Here is a 21,782-nt window from a genome sequence, read left to right as displayed (position 1 = left end):
GCTCCCAAAACTTGTTCTACGTTCCCCTGGCTGCAATTGTGTGCATCTGCCGAAACCAACGCCAGCGACTGTGGCAGAGACCAGTGCTGCTCTACTATCCTGCCATGTTTTCCTGGTGCTAATACGAGCACTGCTCCGGCAGCGAGATGTAACACTTACAGCTCATCAGTGTTTTGACTCGCCGCCGTGGTGTACAGCTGCTCGCCGCAGCGTCCTGCCCCGCCCGGCATCACCGGGCGGGGCAGGACGCGGCCGATCGAGCCCCTCCGCACGCTCGCCAGCTCGGGTGACGACGCAGCCCTCGCTCACTCGCGGCGGCGGTGGCCACGGCGCTCGCAGGCACGCGTTTCGCGCACCCTCGTTGTTGGCGTCTGTCACATGCCTGTCATGCTGGACGGGCTGTTGGTGAGCCAGGCGGTGGTCACAGCAGGCGCACTCGAGAGGTGCCTGCTGTTACTGGATGTTATCGCGGATATATATACAGATAGATAGATAGATAGATATATATATATATACATATATATATATATATATATATATATATATATATATGTATGTATATATATATATATATATATATGCAGCATATATATACTGTATATACAGTATATATATATATAATATATATACATGCAGTATATATATATATATATATATATATATATATATATATACTGCATGTATGTATGTATAAGCAACTTCGATATCTGCGTGTGCTGGAAGTGGAGAAGGTGCAAAGGCACCACGTCTTTTTTGCACTTTTTTGGTCTTTTTGGCACAGGACGGAGAGAGTCGATGGTCACGTGTTTTTAGAAAAAGGTTCGGACGCCAGCCATGGGTAAACAGCATGAAGGCTCAAGGGGCACACCTGGCACGAACCTCACCAACGACACGGTGGCCCATCCTCACTAAATGATCGTTTATCTCATTGGGGATGACTTAAGGCACAATTCTCTACGCAGACTTCTTGCCCCCAATGACCTGGTTAATGTTCCTAAATACGGTGGCAGGACCCGCTCCCTTACCCTCTTGGTGATGTCTTATTTCACATAATGTCTAATGAAAGATTTCACTTTCTTATCCAGGGCGAAAAGAGAGGAGTTCTTCCGCATCTGGGCAAGAAGTCCACGTCGCTGCGCTAGCAGTCGCAGAGCGGCGTCCTAGACAGCGTGCGAGAGGGGGAGGGGGGACTATGAACTTTGATACGCTGCAGAGAAGCATCAAGAATAGGCAGCAGTTCAGATAGACATGCAGAGCACTGGTCAGCCGCACCCGCAAGAGATCAGTGCGTGGGGGTCCAACCGTGAGGGGACCCGGCGCAGTGTTTGACAAGCACATCACCTGAGACTCTTACGGATCTGCCTTCATCAAAAAGTGTAACGGTATCCTCACCTAGCCATCGCACGCACGTCATCAGATCCCTCCTGACCTTCTGCCTACTCTGGTCAATGACTCGGTCCCCTTGCAGGTTTGCTATTGCCTTGCCGTCTATGACAACTGGTCAGAGAAAACACGCGACTCCCGTAATGTATCGAACTTTGCGCTGCGCGTTGTCCCCGGCCATCGCAACTGAGATCATATCTCGGACTGCGCGAGGGACTGGGCTGATCTACTGCCATTCAGCTGCTCCAACAGCACTCCACTAGCTTGTCTCACAAAATACACTCTACCGGCAAACCACAAGCTCTTGTATCTCAGATACAATATAACTCTTGTCTTCGCTCACGCTCTGCCCGTCAGGACACTGATCTAGCTCCTCCGCGCGTGGGAACGGAGGTGGGTAGACGGCGCCTCCCGTACATTGCGGAACAAGCTACGACGCTTCACTTCCGGACCTACATACTTTGTCACAAACGCTTTTCACGTATGAAGTGTGAAATCATTTATCTAGAACTTGGTTACCATGTGTATATGTGTGTGTGGGTGGGTGTGTACCCGAGGTGTGTTTTGTATGTGTGCTTTTGCTGTATTTCTGTGTGATGGCTGCTGCGAGTGGCCCTTTTAGCATGAGTCTCCTCTTAACGACTCAACACCGGAATAGCCATTATATATTAAACAATGCTTTAAACGTCAAATACAAGAGCCATGGTTTGGTGCGGCCTGCTGGTGACGAATGCTGATGAAGTTTGGCGAGTAGGTACGATCATCATGCCTGGATCTCACTGACTATGGAACCCAGACCTGCTGATCTCTCGGACCAGTCTAGGCCAATCTGATCAGTGAATGAGCTGCGGTGCGTGGGATGTGATGGCTGGTTGCCTTGCCTGTTCCTGCGGGCTTGAGGCGTGGCCGGCGGACGCCGTTGTCGGACAGCGGATGCCTGACTGACCCACTGCTCTGGGCCTGGAGCAGTAGGGGCTACGTACGGATTGCCAGGGAGAAAAGGGAGAGTGCGAAGTGAAGCGCGAGGAAGAAAAAGGAGCGTGCGAAGTGGAGCGCGAGGAACAAAAGGGAGCGTGCCAGGCGAATCGCGAGGAAGAGAAGGGAGAGTGCGAAACGGAACAACATGTATTGGGGGGGGGGGGGGGGGGGGGGGAGCCTGAAGCACAGAGGAAGATGTTTGAAAGGAAAGTAAGATGTCACCCACATCGCAGCTACACGGGTGCTCAGCATGCGGCCAATGTGTTCTCACCCCATGAGTACCTCCTTTTGTGAAGATCTGCGCAGACACCGAGTTCAAAGCGATGATGTTTTGAACATCGACTGGCTCACTGTTGAGACTGAAACAAGACCACCCCGTCTGCTGGACCACCCCGTGGGATCAATCCCAGTCAACGCGCAGGGCCGACCGACCTGTGACTGACCGTCCAGAACACACACGCACTGACGTTGAGTAGTATTGGCTGAGTCTGGAAGAGCTGTCGGCCCGGCGGCGGCGCCGAAATGAGCGTCGTCGCGCACTTTTTGCGTGTACGAGCGGCTATTTGGTTGGCTGCGCCTTGTCTTGACCGGTCCCTAGAGCAACACGTACCAATGTCCAATGGGGGATTGGGACGGAGGACGTCATTCATGCAACGACGGTCAGCGTCATTCATGGTATCGTCCTGGTCCAAGCCGATCTTGCAGTCACTTTCAACTTGATGTGAGTTACATACCAGTCGAAGCCGTGCCGCTGTGTGACATCCTTGCTCCGGTCGGATCCGTACTCATTTCAAATTCAGGTAACTGCTCAAGTCATGCCGGTGGTTTAAATCAGGGAAAGGGAGTGTACGTGTGCGTGTGCGTGTGCGTGTGCGTGTGCGTGTGCGTGTGCGTGTGCGTCTGCCTGTGCCTGTGCCTGTGCGTGCGTGCGTGCGTGCGTGCGCGCGTGCGTGCGTGCGCGCGCGCGTGCGTGCGTGCGTGCGTACGTGCGTGTGGGTGTGGGTGCACTCCCGCGCGTGTGTGTAATTTGAATTTTACGACACACTCAGCTGCTGACGATATATGGCGTCATCTGCCTGTCATCTTGACAGAAAGGGCGGGCACCGAGGGAAATCGAACGGATGAGAGAATAAGACAAGGCGAGAAAGTACGGATATAAACGGGTTCTTTAATATACAAAATGGTTATGAAGAGAAAAGTCCAGAGGGGAGAAGGCGACCTCAAGTGATGTTGATTTAGAGCTCCTGAACTCGTACTGGTGATGATCTAGTCCGCATAGGTTCAGGGAACCGCATCGCGCATCTGGACAGCACAGGTGTGCAAATTGGGATGACTTCAATCGCTCGTTAGGCTCAACGAACTATAAGCGCCAGTTTGCTGCATGTTACATGCTTTCAGCTGGACAATTCTAGCTTGTGAAAGTCTCACAGCGAGAACAGAGAGGACAGACATTCAAAGTTTCAGAGAGCTTCAAAGACAGGCCTTCAAAGAATCCGTGCACGCTGGTCGTTAGTCCTCTAGTTTGCCTTGGGTGAATCCCTCAAATGGCCGCGGATAACGCCGATAACGGCGAGCTTATTATCGGTCTCCGAGAAAAATGTCATTGAGGCTGTTATCTCCTTCTAGGAGAGGGGGAAACCCGCGCCAAGGAGTGTTCCAAGGAGAAGCAATTGGAAAGTCCTCAAGGAGAGTGCTACTGCGGTGGTAGTGATGATGATTTAAGAGACAGAGGCTAACCAGCCTGGAGACTTCTTTCCGTGATCTGTTCTCATCGGATCGTCATTCATCGTTCGGCAGCCAGACGTCAGCACCAGACACCTGTGCTAGCAACATGATATAAACATTTATTGACCAATGATAGTTGCGACAAACATATAAAAACCAGACATTCATCAGCACGTCAATAAGTCTTCAGAAGTCTTCAGAAAGCGTCTCGTCTCCCCATCCTAACGTCGAACGATATGAACCTGCATTCGCCGGGACTACGCATCGAAAATACTCAGCTCTGGCCAGCGGTAGCGGGCCTCTCACCTCTGCAGTGCGCCTGAAGCCCTCACGACACACACCCCGCGCTGCTCGGCGTCAGGGAACAGGAAGGAACATGCGACACCCTCCCAGTTTGGCAGTCGGGACAACCAAGCGCAGGGTCCAGCCGCAGCTCCTCGGGAAGCGCGCGAACCGGGCGGTTCCGGTCTCTAGGGCCCGCTGACACCGCTCGCGAACTTCGCTAGAGCCCGCTGAGCTCGCCCTCGAACTCCACTGGAGCCCGCTAACATCGCTCGCGAACTCCAATAGAGCCCGCTGAGCTCGCTCGCGAACTCCGCTAGAGCCCACCGATCTCGCTCGCGAACCCCGCTAGAGCCCGCTGAGCTCGCTCGCGAACTCCGCTAGAGCCCGCTAACCCCACTCTCTAACTCCACTGGGGCCGCTAACCTCGCTCGCTGACTCCGCTGAGCGCGATGGATCATCACCGTCGGCCCTACACGTGGTGGCGTAGCCAGGACCGACCCAGGACGGTGAGAATCGGGGACCCATCGAGATCACGTGACGTCTTGGAGACGTCTGCGGTCACGGTCGGCCCCGCTCCCGGTCCGGCCATTCGTATTATTATACGGTTCACTCTTGACTTCAGTCTCAAACTCGAATAAAATACAATAAAAAAGCCGCAAAATTTACCGCATTTCGGCAGAAATGCCCTCTTCAGGTGAGTTTTAGGGCAAGAGTTCACAGCGGGTTCATCAATTTGTAATAAACCGCGGCTGTAGAGTTTTTCAATTTCCAAATTCGCCTGAAGAGGACATACCAGTCGAAATATAGTGCCTTTGCGGCTTATCGATTGCATTTTATTCGAGTCTGAGACTGAAGCCAAGAGTGCACGGTATAATGTTGATAGAGACGCGCAGTCTTCGGGAAGGTCTACTATCGGTAGCTGGACATATTGCTCGCCCGCTTTTGCTCGTTTCGTCTAATCGCGGTTGTAACTTGTGCACCACTCCATGCGCAAAGCATGCGCTCGGCTAGACAGCATTACAGCGAACCCCTACCACGGGCCAACCGTCTCGGCACATAGCGTCGGGCAGACTGGCGGCAAACTGGGCCCGACATAAGACACTGATGATACACGCCCGGCTGTCTCAGACGGAGTACGGCAACTCTACTTCTACCGATAACGATCGCGAACGGTTGCCTCCAGCGCCAGCGCTGCGCGCCATCCCGGAGCACGGAGCGCCGGCCCGACATCACACCGCCAGACATCTGGACGACCGCGCGCGCCACCGAAGTCCCCGCCCCCAGCAGCGAGACACGTGGAAGAAGTGAGGGGCACCTGGCGGGGGCCGCCAGGCGCCGACGACGCCGCCGTCCTCCCTGCCGGCGCCGGTCGCCGCGCGGGAGGAGGCCGGGCAGGGTGGCGACGGTCGCCAAGCAGCTGACATCACGGCCCGGCCGGCGCCCGACGCAGCGCCGGCGGCGGCGGGCGCGCGACACCAGCAGACACACGGGTCGGGTACATCGGCGGCACATCGTGCGGACATTGTACTGAGCGCGCGCCGCGTGGTCCCAGCCGGCGCGGCTCCACGCCGGCCGTGACGTCGCGCCGTTCTGCCAGCGGCGCGTCGGAAAGGGCGGCGCCTCGCCATGCCACGCTCGAAGACGGGGACGTGGGAGCCGGGAGGCGCGTCGGTATGCGGTTCGTGGAGCGGTGGTTTCTGCGACAGGCCGGGGTGTAGGCTAGGCGGTTGCGGCGCCACAGCGATTGATGGTTGAAGCTGAATGACCCAAGGTCAGGGAATCCATGTCCGGGGGCGAGCCTCGTGAAAGCGTCCTCACGCCCGGCCACTATGCCCTTAGCGAAGAGGAGCAGATGGGCCCCAAGCCGTCCTTGACCCGACTCGGGTCAACGCTGAGCGGGGACAGAGCCGGAAGAATGGCATCCTCGGTCAGCGCCGCCGGCGGCATGTTCGAGGTGCGCAGCTCCTCCGTCAGGGTCAGCAACGGTAGCAGCGCGCCTTCCCACTCCTGCCCGGGTCAGGGGCGCGGCGCGGCGGGCTGCGTGCGCAGCCGCGGCTCCGGCGTCGTCGCCCGGAACACCGTGTTCTGCAGCGTGCGCTTCCACTTCTCCTGGGCCTCGCGCAGCTTGTTGATCCACATGGTCTGCCGGCAGACAGCAGGGTCGGTTCAGTGGGCCCAGCCGGTGTGGCGGGACGCCGGTAATGTCGTCTAAGCCCAACTCGTTAGCTGGCGAGCGCTGTGTGTACTGCTCCAAGGATGAATACGATAGAAATTATTGCGCTTAGATCAACATTAGCATTTTCTGAACATCGTAATGCTGCTGAGCATTACAGAACTGGTGATCCAGGGCAAATCGGGCGAATGTGTTCGCTCTGCGAGGAACAAAAAACATGCACGATATGAGTTTTACGAAAGGGTTGAGACGAGAAATAGTTAATATTAATAAAAACAATAAAAACACCACGGATGGAACAAATATTCGACCTGTCATCCTTGTCTGGTTTATAAGAATGTAAAAACGTTTCGGCCAGGTAAACCTCCGGCCGTCATCACGTATTGCGAGGCCCTGAGAATATCGTCAGCCATAATCATCCAATCCTTTTCAGGATTCCATAAAACCTGACGACGGTCAGAGAGTTTACAAGCCAAATCGTTGTGGACGTACCAAAACACCAGACAAGGACGATAGTCAGAATACTTATTCCATCCACGTAAGATAAGCAACGAAATGCGGGACCCGTTAACCTCTGCTCTATGAGTTGATGGGGAGGGGTAGGGGCCCGGAGGACCCTTGGGTTTCCTTTCGGGGCGTATGGAGCAAGGCGCTGCTATTTTTGATTGCCGAGTTTGCGTCATTCTTACACACGTCTTGATAGTTAAGCCTTCTGACCTTGACGTTTGATGAATTATGACTTCCTTTTCTCGGAGTCATATCGGAGACATTTGGCTAAAACGTCCCCAATAGCACTTAGTTCTCACAGGAAATGCATCCCCTAGATTGTCTAGACTGAGCCTTTCCACGTTATCACCATGATATGCATTACTATTACTCTTAATGATTTTTCAACGTCAGGCCATCAAATGTCAAGCAAAGTAAACATCGACCTTTGTGACCAGATTTGATTTTTTGGCTGGCATATGACTTGATCTTAACGTCAATATCTTACAGCTCTGGAACGTCTCTAAACCTTTTTTCCCCATTGCAACATGGCCTGCGTTCATCTTGATATGTATATCCTGGCGGGTCAATGCAACAATCCCCTTTACTCCTTTGACCTGACATGACACCTTGCAGGTCACATTCGTCGATGTCTGCTAGAACCCACCGGATAAAGTCTCCCGAAAGCTATTCAACAACGTTTTCCGCATCGCCTTAACATGGATAGTTCCTGACATAACATGAGCGAACTACCAACTACCAGTTTGACCCTATGGCCAGAGTTGACCTGTCAAATGTCCCATTCAACATGTTTCAGCCTTGTTTAGCTTTCGGGAACTCGGAACCTCTGAGGTCGTCGTGAGTCAACGAACCAAAGAGCATCCACTAGCCATTCGAAACATGCAGGCGCGAAATATGCCTCGTTGAGATTTAAAGTTTATCATCATGAAAAACCGTGTCGCACAAACATATTGTATATTTTACACTTGGAATGCTGTGTAGATATAACACACAATCTTGTAAATATACATACGTAAATATATATATATATATATATATATATATATATATATATATATATATATATATATATAACATGGGGTGAGGTTTTATGATTTTGCCAGCGGTTGAGGGAGAGAGGGGGAAGACAAACGCTTTCAAAATCAGCACACTGCCGGCACCTTGCAAAATGTCTTTTTAAACGTCTTTCAACGTGTTCCTACAAGCATGTCTTACAACATACAATTCGTATGTTCTCTGTACTTACTGGATATTTTCTGAAAGCCTCGCAGGAACTGTCTTAAGATGGCCAATCGATAGGCCGGAACTCAGGCAGTCCACTCGTCCAGTTTTGCTTTCGCTTTTGTTTTGCCGAAACTCGGCATCCAATTTTGTTCCCTTTTTGGGCCCACCCGTTTGCAGAAAACAAACCACAGAGAGCGCTGCAAAACGCGGAGAGCGCAACTCGTTCTGCCTCAAAGTCCTTACGTTTCCGGATCCCAGCTTGGAGTTCAGCTTGTGATGAACTTGTGCCACGCCCAGAGGAACATCCCTGATGTCTTGGAAGCAGCGTTATCAATAAAATGACCCCTAACTGCACGACTATCTCGTAAGTTAGAAAGTGGCGTATAGAACTTCCGCACTGTTACTGCCTCTAATGACGAGCTATGTCCTCAGTTCGTATCGTAGTCATAGTAGGTGTCGTTTGTTCCTGGGTTAAAACTAATCAAAGACACCATTATTACGCCACTAAACTCGCTATCCGTTACAAAGGAAACAGCTGGCGGGAGACGCCAAATTAGCCATCCATTACGAACGTAGGCGAATCTGAGGCGGGCAATCTACTGGTGGCTTTAAACGGGAACAACTCGTTAATTGCTTTCAAGACGGCTTCCCTATTAACCCTTTTCTGGCTAAGAGGTGGTACAGATTCCGATATGATGCGAACTGTTTCCAATACCACCTCGGAACGCACTTCACCGTAAGTTTTTCATTAAGGAATATTAGCGAAGTTGAAAGATCGCCTTGAGAATCCCAGAGGACGTAGTCAGGTCCTTCTCTTTTCTTTGAGCCTGAGGCACAATTTCCGATATTTCATCCCTGTTTTTATCGTCATTCACTTCTAGAGCAAAGGAGACAAAGGAAAACACGGCGCAACAAGTGCGTCTTCACAGCTTCTCGGCCCGGGGCATTTCTAAGGCGCCCTTTCACGCCATGAACACACCTGTCCAGACACTGTGACGCCCTTCGCTATTTGGGGCGCATCACCACGCATGGGTCATTCTTTCAGGTCCGTGGGCATATTTGACGAAGAACTGCGACAAAGACGGGCACCCTTGGGGCCTGAGGGTTGCCACTCCAGGCTATGAGAGACGCTCTCCATGCCCAGCGGGCGTATTGTTAACTACGGAGGTGTCCTTCGGGCCACTGTTCCGTGCGTTCAGGTCTGGGTGCCCCTTTAGGCCCGAGGGGTGCATTCATGTGCTTTTTCCTTTGCTTTGCCATCTTGTTTCATGACTGTTTTTTCATATATGGGGTGCTTCTTCACATTTAGAGCGCAAAAAGTTTTGGGGAGAATTTTCAAATGTTCCGTTCAGAATATGGCCTTTACAACTCTGGCTGGCCTCATGTCTGAAAAGCAAGTGTTCCAGTCTGAGGGTGTTTCTTCAGGTCTCGAGATGCATGTCCACATCAGGGAAGTGGGTGTCCTTTCTGGCTGAAGAGTCTACTTTCAGGCCACAGAGGCACCCCTGATGCTCACAGGAGAGCCCTGGAGGATATTGTACGTTTATACGCCGCCGTCGGTGTCATGGTGAGACCGCATGTGTCAGAACCACGACAACCGATTCGGCACCATTGCACTGGCGCTCTTGTGGCCAGCTGTCACCATTCCCGGCAAGAAACTCCCCGGCAGCCATCGGAAGGACCATGGCCAAATGGCGCCTCCCCCTCCCCCCTTAAAACGCCACTTTCCACAGACCAACAAAATGTGGTGTTTCAAAATCATTGGCGTTGGTTTATTGTTGAATACCGATCGCGAACGCGCGATAAGGCCTGCTTCAAAATAAAATGCGACTGTCATCATGAACAAATAATATTCCGCCAAACACCATTGATCCTCATTTTACGCACATCGGAGTCCGACATCGATAACGGATAAGCTTTCCCTCCTTGAGGCGACGTCCTTCAGTACTTCAATCCATTGTCTTCGTCATCAAATCTTGCCCGAGATCGCGAGAAAAGCGCCCAACTCAGCAGCACAGCCGGAACAGCCGCAGCTCGCGAGAGCTTTGCGCCACTCCGGCTCCCACTTTGCACCACTCGGACCCAGATGGGCCGGTCTGCCACCCCGTTCCCCGCCGGCAAGAGCCCCAGAGACGCTGTTCACTCGTCACCGTGCGGGGGGGGGGGGACGTCCGTCTCTAGCAATAAAGACGTCCTAGACACGTTACGTCCGACGTCTGACGTATTGCGGCTGTAGACGTCTAAATTATAGACTAGAGCCTCTAGTCGACCGTCGACCGCTGATCTGTGCGGACAATGCGGTCAGCGGTGCAGCGGCGCTGATCCGTGCGCACAACGGTCAGGTCAGCGGTGCGGCGGACGCTGATCCGTGCGGACAACGCGGTCAGCGGTGCAGCGGCGCTGATCCGTGCTGACAACGGTCGGGTCAGCGATGCGGCTGACGCTGATCCGAGCGAACAACGGCCAGGCGGCGGTGCGACGGAGGCCCAACTGCGCGGCAGCCGTTAGGAGAACGTGTCGCGAGAGAGGCGACACAGCGCTGGCCGAGGCCAGCACCGGGACGACAGCGATGCGGCGAACACGCACACCGTCACGTGTCTCGTGACGGCGTGCGGAGCGGTGCCGTCGACGTCAGGCGCTTGGTGCCTATGATCACAGACCGCGTGTTGCACAGTTATCACGCAGGTTTGTAGTGCTGGTGTGACATCACGGACAGATACTGACGTCGGCGAAGAGTAAGGTACAACACTGCCGTTGTTGGATAAACGCTCGTTTCAGAACTTTTTCACGACACGCCTGGAGCCTCGGTGTCGGGTGGTCTAATATCCTCTTCCTGGTATGCAAATCTACAAAGTGCCTAACCGTGTTTTCATCTTCTCTCTCAGCCCAGCTTACTTTTCCGGTTTCAACGCAAGCACTTCAATGCAGCATGATTATGCTAACCGCCGGGCGCGAGCCACCTGGCGGCCGATTCGCCAACTAACCGCGCTGCGGATTCGCCGGGCTCTGATCAATACCTCAGCTGTTCTCAGCAGGTGCATGAGCCGCTCAGCGGGTCAGCTTTGCGTCATTCACAGGCCTGAGCGGCTGCAGCAGATCAAAGGTCCCGCCTGCCCCACCCCCACCCGGCGCGGCCGGGGCACGCCGCCCTGCCCAACGGAGCTCGGCGCCGCTGCTTCACTGCTGGGCCGAGCAACGGGAGGCGGCGCCACCAGGTGGGCAGGAAAGGCAGCCGGCCAGCCTGTCGTTAGACGGGGTGAACGAACACCAGTCTTGGGCCACCTTGAGATTTTCGGGGCCGACGGAAGGCCATCATAGGTTCAGTGTATGCATATTATCTGTGGCATCGATGGGGCGAGGAAGACCCGGTAAGGAAGGCAATATCGTACAGTGTTGATCGAGAGGAGGCTCAGATATAAAAGTGTAGGACGAAATTGCAAGCTCTCCCCCTCTCCCTCCCTCTCTCCCCCTCTCTTTCTTTCTCCCTCTCTCCCTCTCCCTCTCTCCCCCTCTCTTTCTCCCTCCCTCTCTCCCTCCCCCCTCTTTCTCTCTCTCTCTTCTCCCCCTCTCCCTCCCCTCTCTCTCCCTCTCTCTCTCTCTCTCTCTCTCTCTCTCTCTCTCTCTCTCTCTCTCTCTCTCTCTCTCTCTCTCTCTCTCTATCGCCAAGCTGCTTACGGAACAACACAAGCAGCACACCAGCAGATATTGCACATTTTGCTGTCCATGTATTGGCTACAGCAGCGACAGAAGGTCTCCATCGCCCAGGCGTCGGGCATCGGTCTAGACTCGACTGATCAGCATGGGGTGGTCTGTTCGGTTTATTCATTTAAACCGTTCAGCGATTTCGGTCCGATTTTTTCTTAACCTGTTCTGCAATCATTTCCGTGGCAGGTGCGCTGAATGCAGCGGCTTTCAGGCTCGCCCGGAGCTTCTCGATTTGCTAGATCTCTGGGACGGCCGTCGGGTTTTTATCGTGTGCGATAACACATACATTAATCTACTCCAGGTTTTCCAGGAGACTTTATTATGGGCCGAATCCAGGTCCGAGCGAGACCCGACTTCAGCACTAAGGTGTTCATCTATATACCTTTTTTAACTGGGAAGCTGTTGATTCGTAGGTCAACCTGTGCAAAGCGCTCCACAGGTCATGAAACTTTCACTTAACCAGCAGCCATGGTCATCCTCGGCAACTCCTCTTTTCGCTTCGGCAACTCAACATCCACTTAAGTCTTCGTACTCCAGTGGTTGCCGATATCACTTAACGTTTTTTTTGAAATCTTAGTGGCGTTTTCCGCGAAGTATTACGGACATGCGCTGCTAGCTGACTTGTCGGCTGTTCACGCCTGTCAGCGGCCCATCATCTCTTACCCAACAGATGCCCGTGACCAGGAGTGGAGCTTAAAACGTCCAGTTCGGCAGTATCACCAATGTTTGCTTGATAACATCATACAGCCAGTACCTTCTCGATATATTTTCGGGGTCCACTATTGTCAGAATCAAGACTCTAATCTCATGATAGCGTTTGAGGACGCTCCCCTCACATGTCATTTTGGATGCGTCAGGTCCTTCCGGCCCATCGCGGGTCGGTACGCCATACCACTCTTTACCCATTCTTCATCCTCCCCTCTTCTCACTTTTTATGTCCGCAAATGGCCTGCGAGAGAACTCCTGAAAAGAAAGCAGTATACCGAACAGAACTTACCCTTGATCGAATTCGCGATGTAGAAATGGCCAATAATTGTCAAGATAATAATTGTCCCATATTGTCCAATTTGTCCAACTGTCCAATTCGTCCAACTGTCCAATTAATAAGTCAATTAATAATTGTCCCGGGGTTATGTCAAGTATCTCTTATTTGCGGCCGGCAAGATACCAGTGATCAATGTCAAAGGACAGACATATACTTACCTAAAATGCTGCATAACGTTTGGACGCATAATTTGCCTTGACCCTCTAAACTAGATACGTTGAGCATTTCATTCTTATTTTGATTTCACACATTCGCGCTAAATTTGCGTTGCGAGCAGTTATATGAGAAACTATATCTTACTGAAATCGTGAGATCTGACCAATGCTTGGTTACATTTTCAACTTATGACTTTTTCTCTTAATTCATTCCAACTTGTGCCTTATCGATACGTTTGATTCACTTGTGCTTGAGAGAAACGACAGGTGACTTCGCATAACATGCAAATTACATTAAATCGTCACTGCAAATGTTCTTAGAACATGCACACAATATCACCCAGTATTAGATTGCGAGGCACTAACACGCAATCAGGATTATAATGCATTGGAAGTCCTCTTTAGCCCGAGGAGGACCCATTGAGGATCGAAGCCTTATGAATGGAAGGCACGAGGCCTGCGCACGTGCCAAAAACTCGCACCGCCGTTCCGCCTGGCGAGGCGCGCGGGGCGGCAGGCGGGAGACGGAGGAGCACGCGCTGCTGCCTACGTCCAGTTCATCTCAGCCATGCCAGCCGTTTGAGTTTCATGCCTCGCTTGCAGTGCCTCTGTGTGAAAATCGCATGCACGATTGTCCCGGTCGTCAAATATTCACACCGCGTTTGTCCGGGCGCGGTGGCAGAATCAAATTACTTCCGATGCATGACCCACGTTTTCGAACAGGAATAGCATAGCCGGGCCTTTTAAGCATAAAATATGCCCTTTTATGCCATACAATGTACGAATAGAAGGCATTCAAGGCAAATCATGTTCAACTAAGTACGTTCAAACACGAAGTGTTCGGTAAGACTTGATAATTTATTTGTTTGATGGAACACTCTAGTCTCTTGGTCTGGCTCATCGTCTTTTTTGCGGCGTGTTTGGGCATCTCGTCTAATATGTTGTGACGATGGGTACTGAGGGCCATCATCTCGTCAGTGAGATACCATAGGTGACGCGGCAGGGCTAATCGCTTTGCTTCGGCCGCCAGCTCAGCACCTTTCGCCAGTGATTCGGCGTACTCCGCTGGGGTGTGTTGGAAAGCCGGGTCAGTAATTATGGAGGCGTCCTCTGCACCCATCCATCTCGTATCATATCCTAACTGCTATCTCCACACTTCGAGCGAGTCTCCTAAAGTCGCGAACGAAACCTTGACGCGTCCCAATCTGCAAAGTTACACCACAAACTGGGACGTTTTGAAGAACAGGTCATATTCTTTTATTAGGTGCAGACAGTGTAAACGTTATCGGCATTCTGCGCAGATTCGGAATATTTTGTTTTTAAGCGCCTTTGGTTCTAAACATATTTTTTGCTTAACATTGTTCACTTATGGACATAAGCACTACTTTGAAACGTCAAGTTTTCTCTCAAAGTACACCATTGATTGCTTAATGATGTCGTTAAGCCCATACATCCTTGTGTACTGAAGGTCAGTTATTTTCCCCACGAGAGCTCAAGGACCACCCTGTCATGCTGTCAACGCCTACCTAGATCCTATGTCAGCTTAGTATTGACAAAATACCTGTCATCGATAATGCCGATGAACGGCACCAGATGCGCCGGCCGCGACGCACCATACTACGCCATGGATGCCTCGGTTTGGCACGTTTTAAAGAGAGAGCATTCCAGATGGCTGTCATCAGGTCAGCACAGGGCTTCTACACACATCTTGCAACTTCACGGCGCTGGTCCACACGCTGTATTGGCGTGAGGTCGCCGATGCGGAGGGTGCTGCAACCACTGACCCGGCCCTCTACCACACCCCGGCGAAATACGCTGGGTCGCCGACAGGTGGCGCCACGTTGACGGCCTAGAGAGGGCCCTGCTGCACCCTCTGCAGTGCCCCATTGACGAGGCGGTGACTTCGGTTTGTGCAGCCACGAAGAATCTGGTGCGTTGAGAGGATTTGGGTGAAGTCCACGGAATAAAGCGCCCGGTTGCATATTTCATCGGGCGGCTAAAACTCCTGAAATGCTACCAAACACCCAGATTTTGAATATGATTGGCACCCAATTCCAGACCCATTTCGCATTCTAGGAACCGACTTAGCCCGACCACGACTAAAACCAAACTTATGACCATCCTATTCTGGGTTCCGGAAGCCGCGGTGGCCTTCGTCTTAATGCAAAGCATGTCAACGTCCCAGCAAAGATGTTCACTGAACTGATACAGGACTACGCCAGTCGCACAATGGATGAGGGACCGCTGCAGATGCTTCTACTGATCGAAGACAAATTGCCCGGAGTTTATTCAAAGGCCTTGACCGGAGTTTTATTCGCTCACACGCGCGCGCACGAGTGGAGAATGCTGAAAAATATTGGTGAAACAGGGTTGCCGCTAAGATCACCCCCTGATGGATTGGTCGGCCTCACTGCTGTCCCCTCGAGAGGCCAGTGGTTGGTTCTGGGCCCTCTTCTACTGGCATGTAGGCGACGCGCGACTGCTCTGCTCAGGAGGACAGCTGGCTGCAACGCTGGTCACTCCCAGCCGGCCCCGGGCCGGTCGGCTAGCCCGCCGAGGAGACTGACTCGTCTGACTGACTGACCTCTGCGCCGACCTCTCCAGCCGCCAGATCCTCCCCTCCCCCCCCCCCCTCTCCCAGCGCTCAGCACGCGCGAAGCGGCGGCCAGCCGCTGATCGATGCGTTTAACTCACGCTTGATGACCCCAGATTGTGCTCGGAGGTCACCTCAGCCAGCCACGTGTCGCCAGGGCGGAACGATGCGACGGGGTTCGGACACCACCGCCTGCTCCCCCCCCCCCCGGCCCGGGAGTCGGAGCTGCCAGCGGCGTCGATTTCCAACAGACCCGGCCGAGACTAGGCTTAGTGCGGTAGGAACGAGCTGAAGCTGAAAATTGGGGTCAGGAGAAACTAGAAGGCAACTCGATGAAGTGGAAACGGGACGAGGATCTTGCGGCTTACGGAGCTCCGCCGAATGGTTAGGTCCGGCGAACAAAGCCCTTGGATTTTGATGCAATCAAGTTTCCGCAATTGTTTGCCACCGATGATGGCGACATTATATAAGTACGGATGGCGGTCTATGGAATCTAGTATTCTGAGCCATCCTAAGCATTTTTTGAAAGCGAGTTGATTGGAACGGTAAAGACAAATGTTGACAAGAAAACGGACAAAAATAACCGGATGCATGCTGCTAAAAGACCTCACATAAGACCACCATTTCCTTAAACGCACGACCCCTGATAGAAAAGTTGATTAGATCATGCGATTAAATAAAATTGGATCGCTCCAGCATAGCAATTGAATATATTCCAGTAGAATTGACAGATCTGAAATCTGTCAATTTTGAAAACCAGGCCGCGGCCGAACGAGCGATGGTCCTTTAAACTGGTTGAATGCAATTGAGCCGACACCTAACAGAAACACTGTTGCAGAGGGAATAAGCCTAATGTGACTGGAACATGTCGGACACAATCATGAATTTGATGCTGTTGCAGAAAATCGCCGTCCCGATTAGAGATATAACTTTTCGGCCCGCAAGTCCGCCGAATTTCTGACGTGCGTGAACCCGCGGGTTTTTGGCTGGGTTATGCGCCAGACTTGGCGGGTTTTTGCGGATCAAAAATTTTAGCGCACAAACGAATGCATCTTTAGCTATTTCTTAAGTTCTAAAATTATCTCAAAACCAAAGCGTGCCGCAAAATACAAAGCAATCATGAAAGAAGCATATTTTTACGGCAAGTGCACCAGTGGCAGAAAATCAGTGACAGATATAACACACCAGTAAATCAGGTTGTACAAATTCCACAGCTTCAAGCAAACGTCTCATTAAAGAGTTTAAGAATAGCAAGCCAAATTTTCAAAGCTGTAGCCTGATTTCATTGAGCGATAGTTAGGTGGGTCCTCAATATAAATACAGTACACACTGCACTCGCCTACTCTTGTGAGGATGTGGCGCACTCAGCCTTTCTTAGTTTACACAAAACAATATCTCACAAATCACAATCCATATCCATGATAAGTGAAATGCATATAAAACTGTGAGCGTTTCGTTGCCCTAGCTTTACTAGCTTGTCAATACAGCCAGCAGTTATTGGCGTATCAAATGTGAGACAGTTGTCGAAACTGAAAAAGTAGAGTTTGTTCGAGTTTGATAGAGTTTGTTTAGCTTCTCCGCAGAAAAGCAATTTGCGACAACGACTACAGGGCGCTTACACGATACGGTTTCCCTTGCTGCGATTGTTGCTATTTTCAATTTTTGGCGCGAAGGCTTTTATTCCGTCTGATTTGTTTTCTTCGATATTGTGTCTGCATGTAGTTCTAAGTAAACAAAAACTCATCTCAACAAATGACGCCAATGCAACATTCGATAAAAATCAAATGTGGCAGCCTGCAGGTTTCATAAACTGTAGAAAATGCTCCTGGAAATTATCACAACAAATTTTGTTTGTTTTCATAGAAGCTTTTCAGCAGCATGCAACAATATGCCACATATTTTGATGGCATTGCTAAATGGCAATTAAGCCACTGGAGGGACAAATACTTGTGGATAAAATATCATTGCCATCCTTGCTTTCACATGACTTTCATGTAGCATAACACAAACCACGCAGCGATGGTCGTGAGCTGGAACGTGATGGTGATGGGAGGAAACGTGGATCATTTCAAAGCTACCATTTGGTTTTTGTATGGTGTGGTTGCATAATGTATCCACCCGAGGGCAGCAAACATCATATATAAGGTTGCCTCTGGTTCTCCAATAAGAAATTTGACATTGTGACAATTGTGATGCAGTCGAATGATGACTGAGCTGATGCAGGTGCATTGTAATGAACTGACACTTCTCATGGCTCGAAACATTCAGTATAGTTTACACTGTCAGTGCAAAGCTATCAATTGACGCGTGCAAGGTTTAGAATAAATGGTCTGTAGTTTATTGAGATCATGTAAAGGGGTCTTGTGTTTGGAACCAATCTTTTGAGCATTTTGGTGACAGACATATTTCAATTCCATTCTTTTGCTTCTCACGTGTAGTTGAAAACTGCTATCACGGTGTTCAAGATCTACTTTGGCGCATTATAAATTATATTTTGCAGGTATTTAGGTTCTCGCTCTTTGAGAAGCATCACCGGCGTTTGTCAAACAATGTCATGCATTAAATGACGCTTACATGACATTTGATGTACGCTTTGATGCATAGGCCTAAAATTAAGATGAAAGAACAAAATCTATGTTGCAATAAATCAGTACTTGCGGGTTAATGGCGGATCAGTACTGCAGCCTAGCGGGCTCTTGAGGACTGCATCAGAAGTAAGGCGGGGCCGGCTGGGCTGTGGGCTGATATGTCCGACAAACTTGCGTCTCTAGTCCCCATCAGTCAGGTGGTTAGAGAGACTTCCTTCCGATTCAGTCATCCGTGGTGAGATGAGTTCGAGTCGCTAAGGACGCTCGTTATTTGCCACTTCTGGGATGGCATGTGACCAGCGGCAGCGGCCGCACAAAAAGTCAGGTGACGTTAGAGGGTAGAACATGGACAGCCGTGCCGAGCATTGCGGTACGTTGCATTTTCGCATCAAGATTCTGTCTTTGATCCAGAATATCGAGATATGTTGAGGCAGGAAGGGCGGGGAAGGCCAAACGCAATAAGGAATGCTAAGCGTGGGCGGAGATTACAGAAATTCATCCGTCACAAGTTTCGGACTAAGTATTTTAAAAACGTGGCAATATCACTTGCCGCGATCAGTTCAATCGATGCGAGAGATAAGTCCAAGATCTTAACCAATGCCGTTCGTGTTCATTGAGATGATAATACCGACTACAGAGCAGAGAATCATTCCGTGTTTGCAGCGGATCCTTGCCTTATTTGCAACAATTTGTGGTTTCTGTGGACAGACACGCGCAAGGGTGGAAACACTGAGAGAAGTTGATGTGGCAAGATTTCAGTAGTCCTTCATTGCATCCGGTAATGGATCCCATCAAATGGGTCCAATGGGGCACTTATGTAATGTTGAAAATTATGACATTGCATTGCGAGTCGTAACCACTGCCACAACGGCCAAATCTGCATTTTTCTTCATGAAAGCGCTCATATTGCACAGGAGGAATGCACACCATATGCAACACATACCTTGACCTGCTCCGACTGTGCCAGAAGCGTGAAGACTGCCGCAATCTGCTGGAACGATTCAAATGAACAACGACGAAAGCGCCTTCCAGACGGCTCGCCGTCACATCCTGAAAAACAAGTTCGTCATCGTCATCGTCATCATCGTCACGTCATCTGTGTATGGTGCTGAACAAGGACATCCAGCAACAAGAACAAAGGGGGTTTAAAATGGCGTCTTGCAGACTTCAGTTTCAACTGCGTCTGATGCTACAATCCCGTACTGAGGAAAGCTTGTTAGAGTTGTGGGAAAAGACCACTGGCACAAAAATCGAAAGGGAAAAACCTAAATGAAAACACGGAAAACAAACTTTGATTCCCTGAAATTTTCACTTTAGTGTCTTATATACGTGCTCTAATTTCATTTTGCACAGCGTCGGCGTGGCAAAGTTCAACCAAACGGCACTCGGGACAGCAACTCAATGCGAATAAAAACGGCCGAGTCCCACCCCCCACTTCAGCGCTTTCAAAAATGTCCCGGGCACTCCGAAATCCACACTGGCGCAACGCGAGCCGGCCCGCCCGAGGAGCAGCCGGGGGGGCTGCCACTCTGCGGCCCGACCTGACCTGGCCGACAATTGTTGTGCAGGAAGAAGCGATCGAGCGACAGCGGCTGCTTGTGGACGACGTAGCGGACGGCAGCCTCGTGGTAAGCAGAGCCGCGGCAGTGGTGGGCCGCTCCAGCCGTCGGTGATGGACGACTTCTGTCGACAGAGAGGGTCCAGCCGTACAGCCGCCGCGCCCGGCCAATCCAGCGAGCCGGCCCGGCCGCGCGCCTCGTGGCGCGTGCCAGAGTTAACGCGTTGGTGATCAGAACTTTGCGGGATCAGATTGACTTGGGTCGGTGCTGATTTGCCGTGAGAGTCGTATGTCGTGTGGCAGCGCAGTCGTACCTGGTCTAAGCTTCTTTTAACGCCGTTTCTGACTGAATCTGGCACAGTCGCTCCCCTCTCAGAGAATATTTTACCTACTGTGGCACGTCCCGCTTCATTGGAAGCCTTCATTTCACAGGAAAGAAACTTCATTTTGACAACAGACCTCCCAAGATTAACGGTCACAACTTACTTAGTTCCACCGCTTGACCCAGCAAAGTGATGAATGTTTGTTTTCAGTTCCATGCGGCTCAAAACTAGAACGTGCTGAGTGGTGCTATAACACTGTGTTCGCACTGCACGAAAGGCGCACCTCAGCGGTTCCCCCAAAGCTGCATGACTGTCACGATCAGACATAGATCTCTGCGAATGTGTGGTGTGTGGGCATGCGCACCCGCGCTGCCTTCAGGTCACTAGTGGCGCCAACGCTGCTCTAGCCGACCGGCCTTGCTCGCAAGTCCAGAAGGAAGTTGTAAGTAGCAAAGTGACCATTGCAAGGGTGATTTGAGGCGATTCGTTAATAATGATGAAATGCTTGTTCTGAGTATTCGCGTTTGCACTGCTAATGGCGGATAGTAAGTCGAACAATTATTCGGTCTAGAAAAAATGCAAGCTAGGATGTGCCGCGCATGATCGCAATGTTCCTTGCCAAATTCGGCGCATTGCGTACTCGTATCTCGTTTCAGTTGTCGTTCCGTTATTCGCCAATATAGCCTCTTGTTTATGATGGATTCCAATGCGTGTAAACGTGTCCGATTCTTGTAGTATACCGCAGGGTATAAAGATAAGTCTCGAACAATCTGGGACGTGCGGATCCCGCAGAGCGCCAACGCTCCAGACCGCCGCTGACGGCAACAGCACGCTGTCTTGCCAGTGTGTTAAGGCGGTCATTTTTGAGATTTGGGTGATCCTCGCCATTTCCCAAAAATATTTTTTTTGCAGTTACAAAACTGGACACACGCAGGAACGATTTCCATTCTCCGCTGTTTCGTCGCCTCAAGCCAAGATTTTAACCTTGTGTTTGTGCTCAAACTTTTCGAAAATAACCGTAACTTCCTACAGTGAGTCAGAGGCAGGGATAAGTTCAGATCGCGACATCTTGTGGCCTGCAACTATCGTTTTCCAGCCCAACAGAGTTACGTCAGAAACGTTGAGAAGTCCAAAGATCCAGGCTCCAGCTCACGTGAAAAAGGTTTACTTTTCGATCCGACCTTTGCTAGGTGATGGCAATAACTCTCAGCCATGGCATGCCCCAAGGATGCCCGCTGTACATGAACATGGAAACAGCACGTGGGCCTCTTTTAAATACATCCGTGGCGTTATCTTCGACGTGAGATGTACATGCTGTAATTAAAGATACCGACCACGCTCACGCCCAGTCACGGTGCCGTGATATTCATAATCTGCAACTCAGTCAGAGCTGCGTGGCCCTGGGAGCGTTATAATGCGATCGAGCTAAGTGCTTTCAATGCAATAATCCGGGAGCGATTCCATTAGACCGGCCATGTGCCACTGGTGGTGCAGCTGGCATTATGTGAGCAGCGGCTGGAGTGTGAGCTCACAGGACCGG

The 21,782-nt window shown here is 51.2% G+C and overlaps 2 protein-coding genes across 2 annotated transcripts in view; both read right to left on the bottom strand.

Moving 5' to 3' along the window:
* The window catches only part of LOC119098614 (GDP-L-fucose synthase), a 49,027-nt gene extending 29,704 nt beyond the window's left edge, over nt 1–19,323 (bottom strand). Inside the window, exon 1 of the mRNA XM_037221587.1 lies at nt 19,305–19,323. The gene's annotated coding sequence lies outside the window, so the exon portion shown is untranslated. The remainder of the gene's footprint in view (nt 1–19,304) is intronic.
* The window catches only part of LOC119098248 (pleckstrin homology domain-containing family G member 7), a 53,571-nt gene continuing 37,987 nt past the window's right edge, over nt 6,199–21,782 (bottom strand). The window contains exons 9-10 of the mRNA XM_037221172.1: nt 6,442–6,513; nt 6,199–6,378 (exon numbers count right to left, since the gene is read on the bottom strand). Of these exons, the coding sequence (XP_037077067.1) occupies nt 6,199–6,378; nt 6,442–6,513 (252 nt within the window). The remainder of the gene's footprint in view (nt 6,379–6,441; nt 6,514–21,782) is intronic.

The sequence above is a fragment of the Pollicipes pollicipes genome, unplaced genomic scaffold, assembly GCF_011947565.3.
Source record: "Pollicipes pollicipes isolate AB1234 unplaced genomic scaffold, Ppol_2.1 Scaffold_4740;HRSCAF=5597_pilon_pilon_pilon, whole genome shotgun sequence".
In the NCBI taxonomy this organism is placed as follows: Eukaryota; Metazoa; Arthropoda; class Thecostraca; order Pollicipedomorpha; family Pollicipedidae; genus Pollicipes; species Pollicipes pollicipes.
The sequence above is the reverse complement of the archived record's forward strand: the minus strand, read 5'-3'. Positions and strand labels throughout refer to the sequence as shown.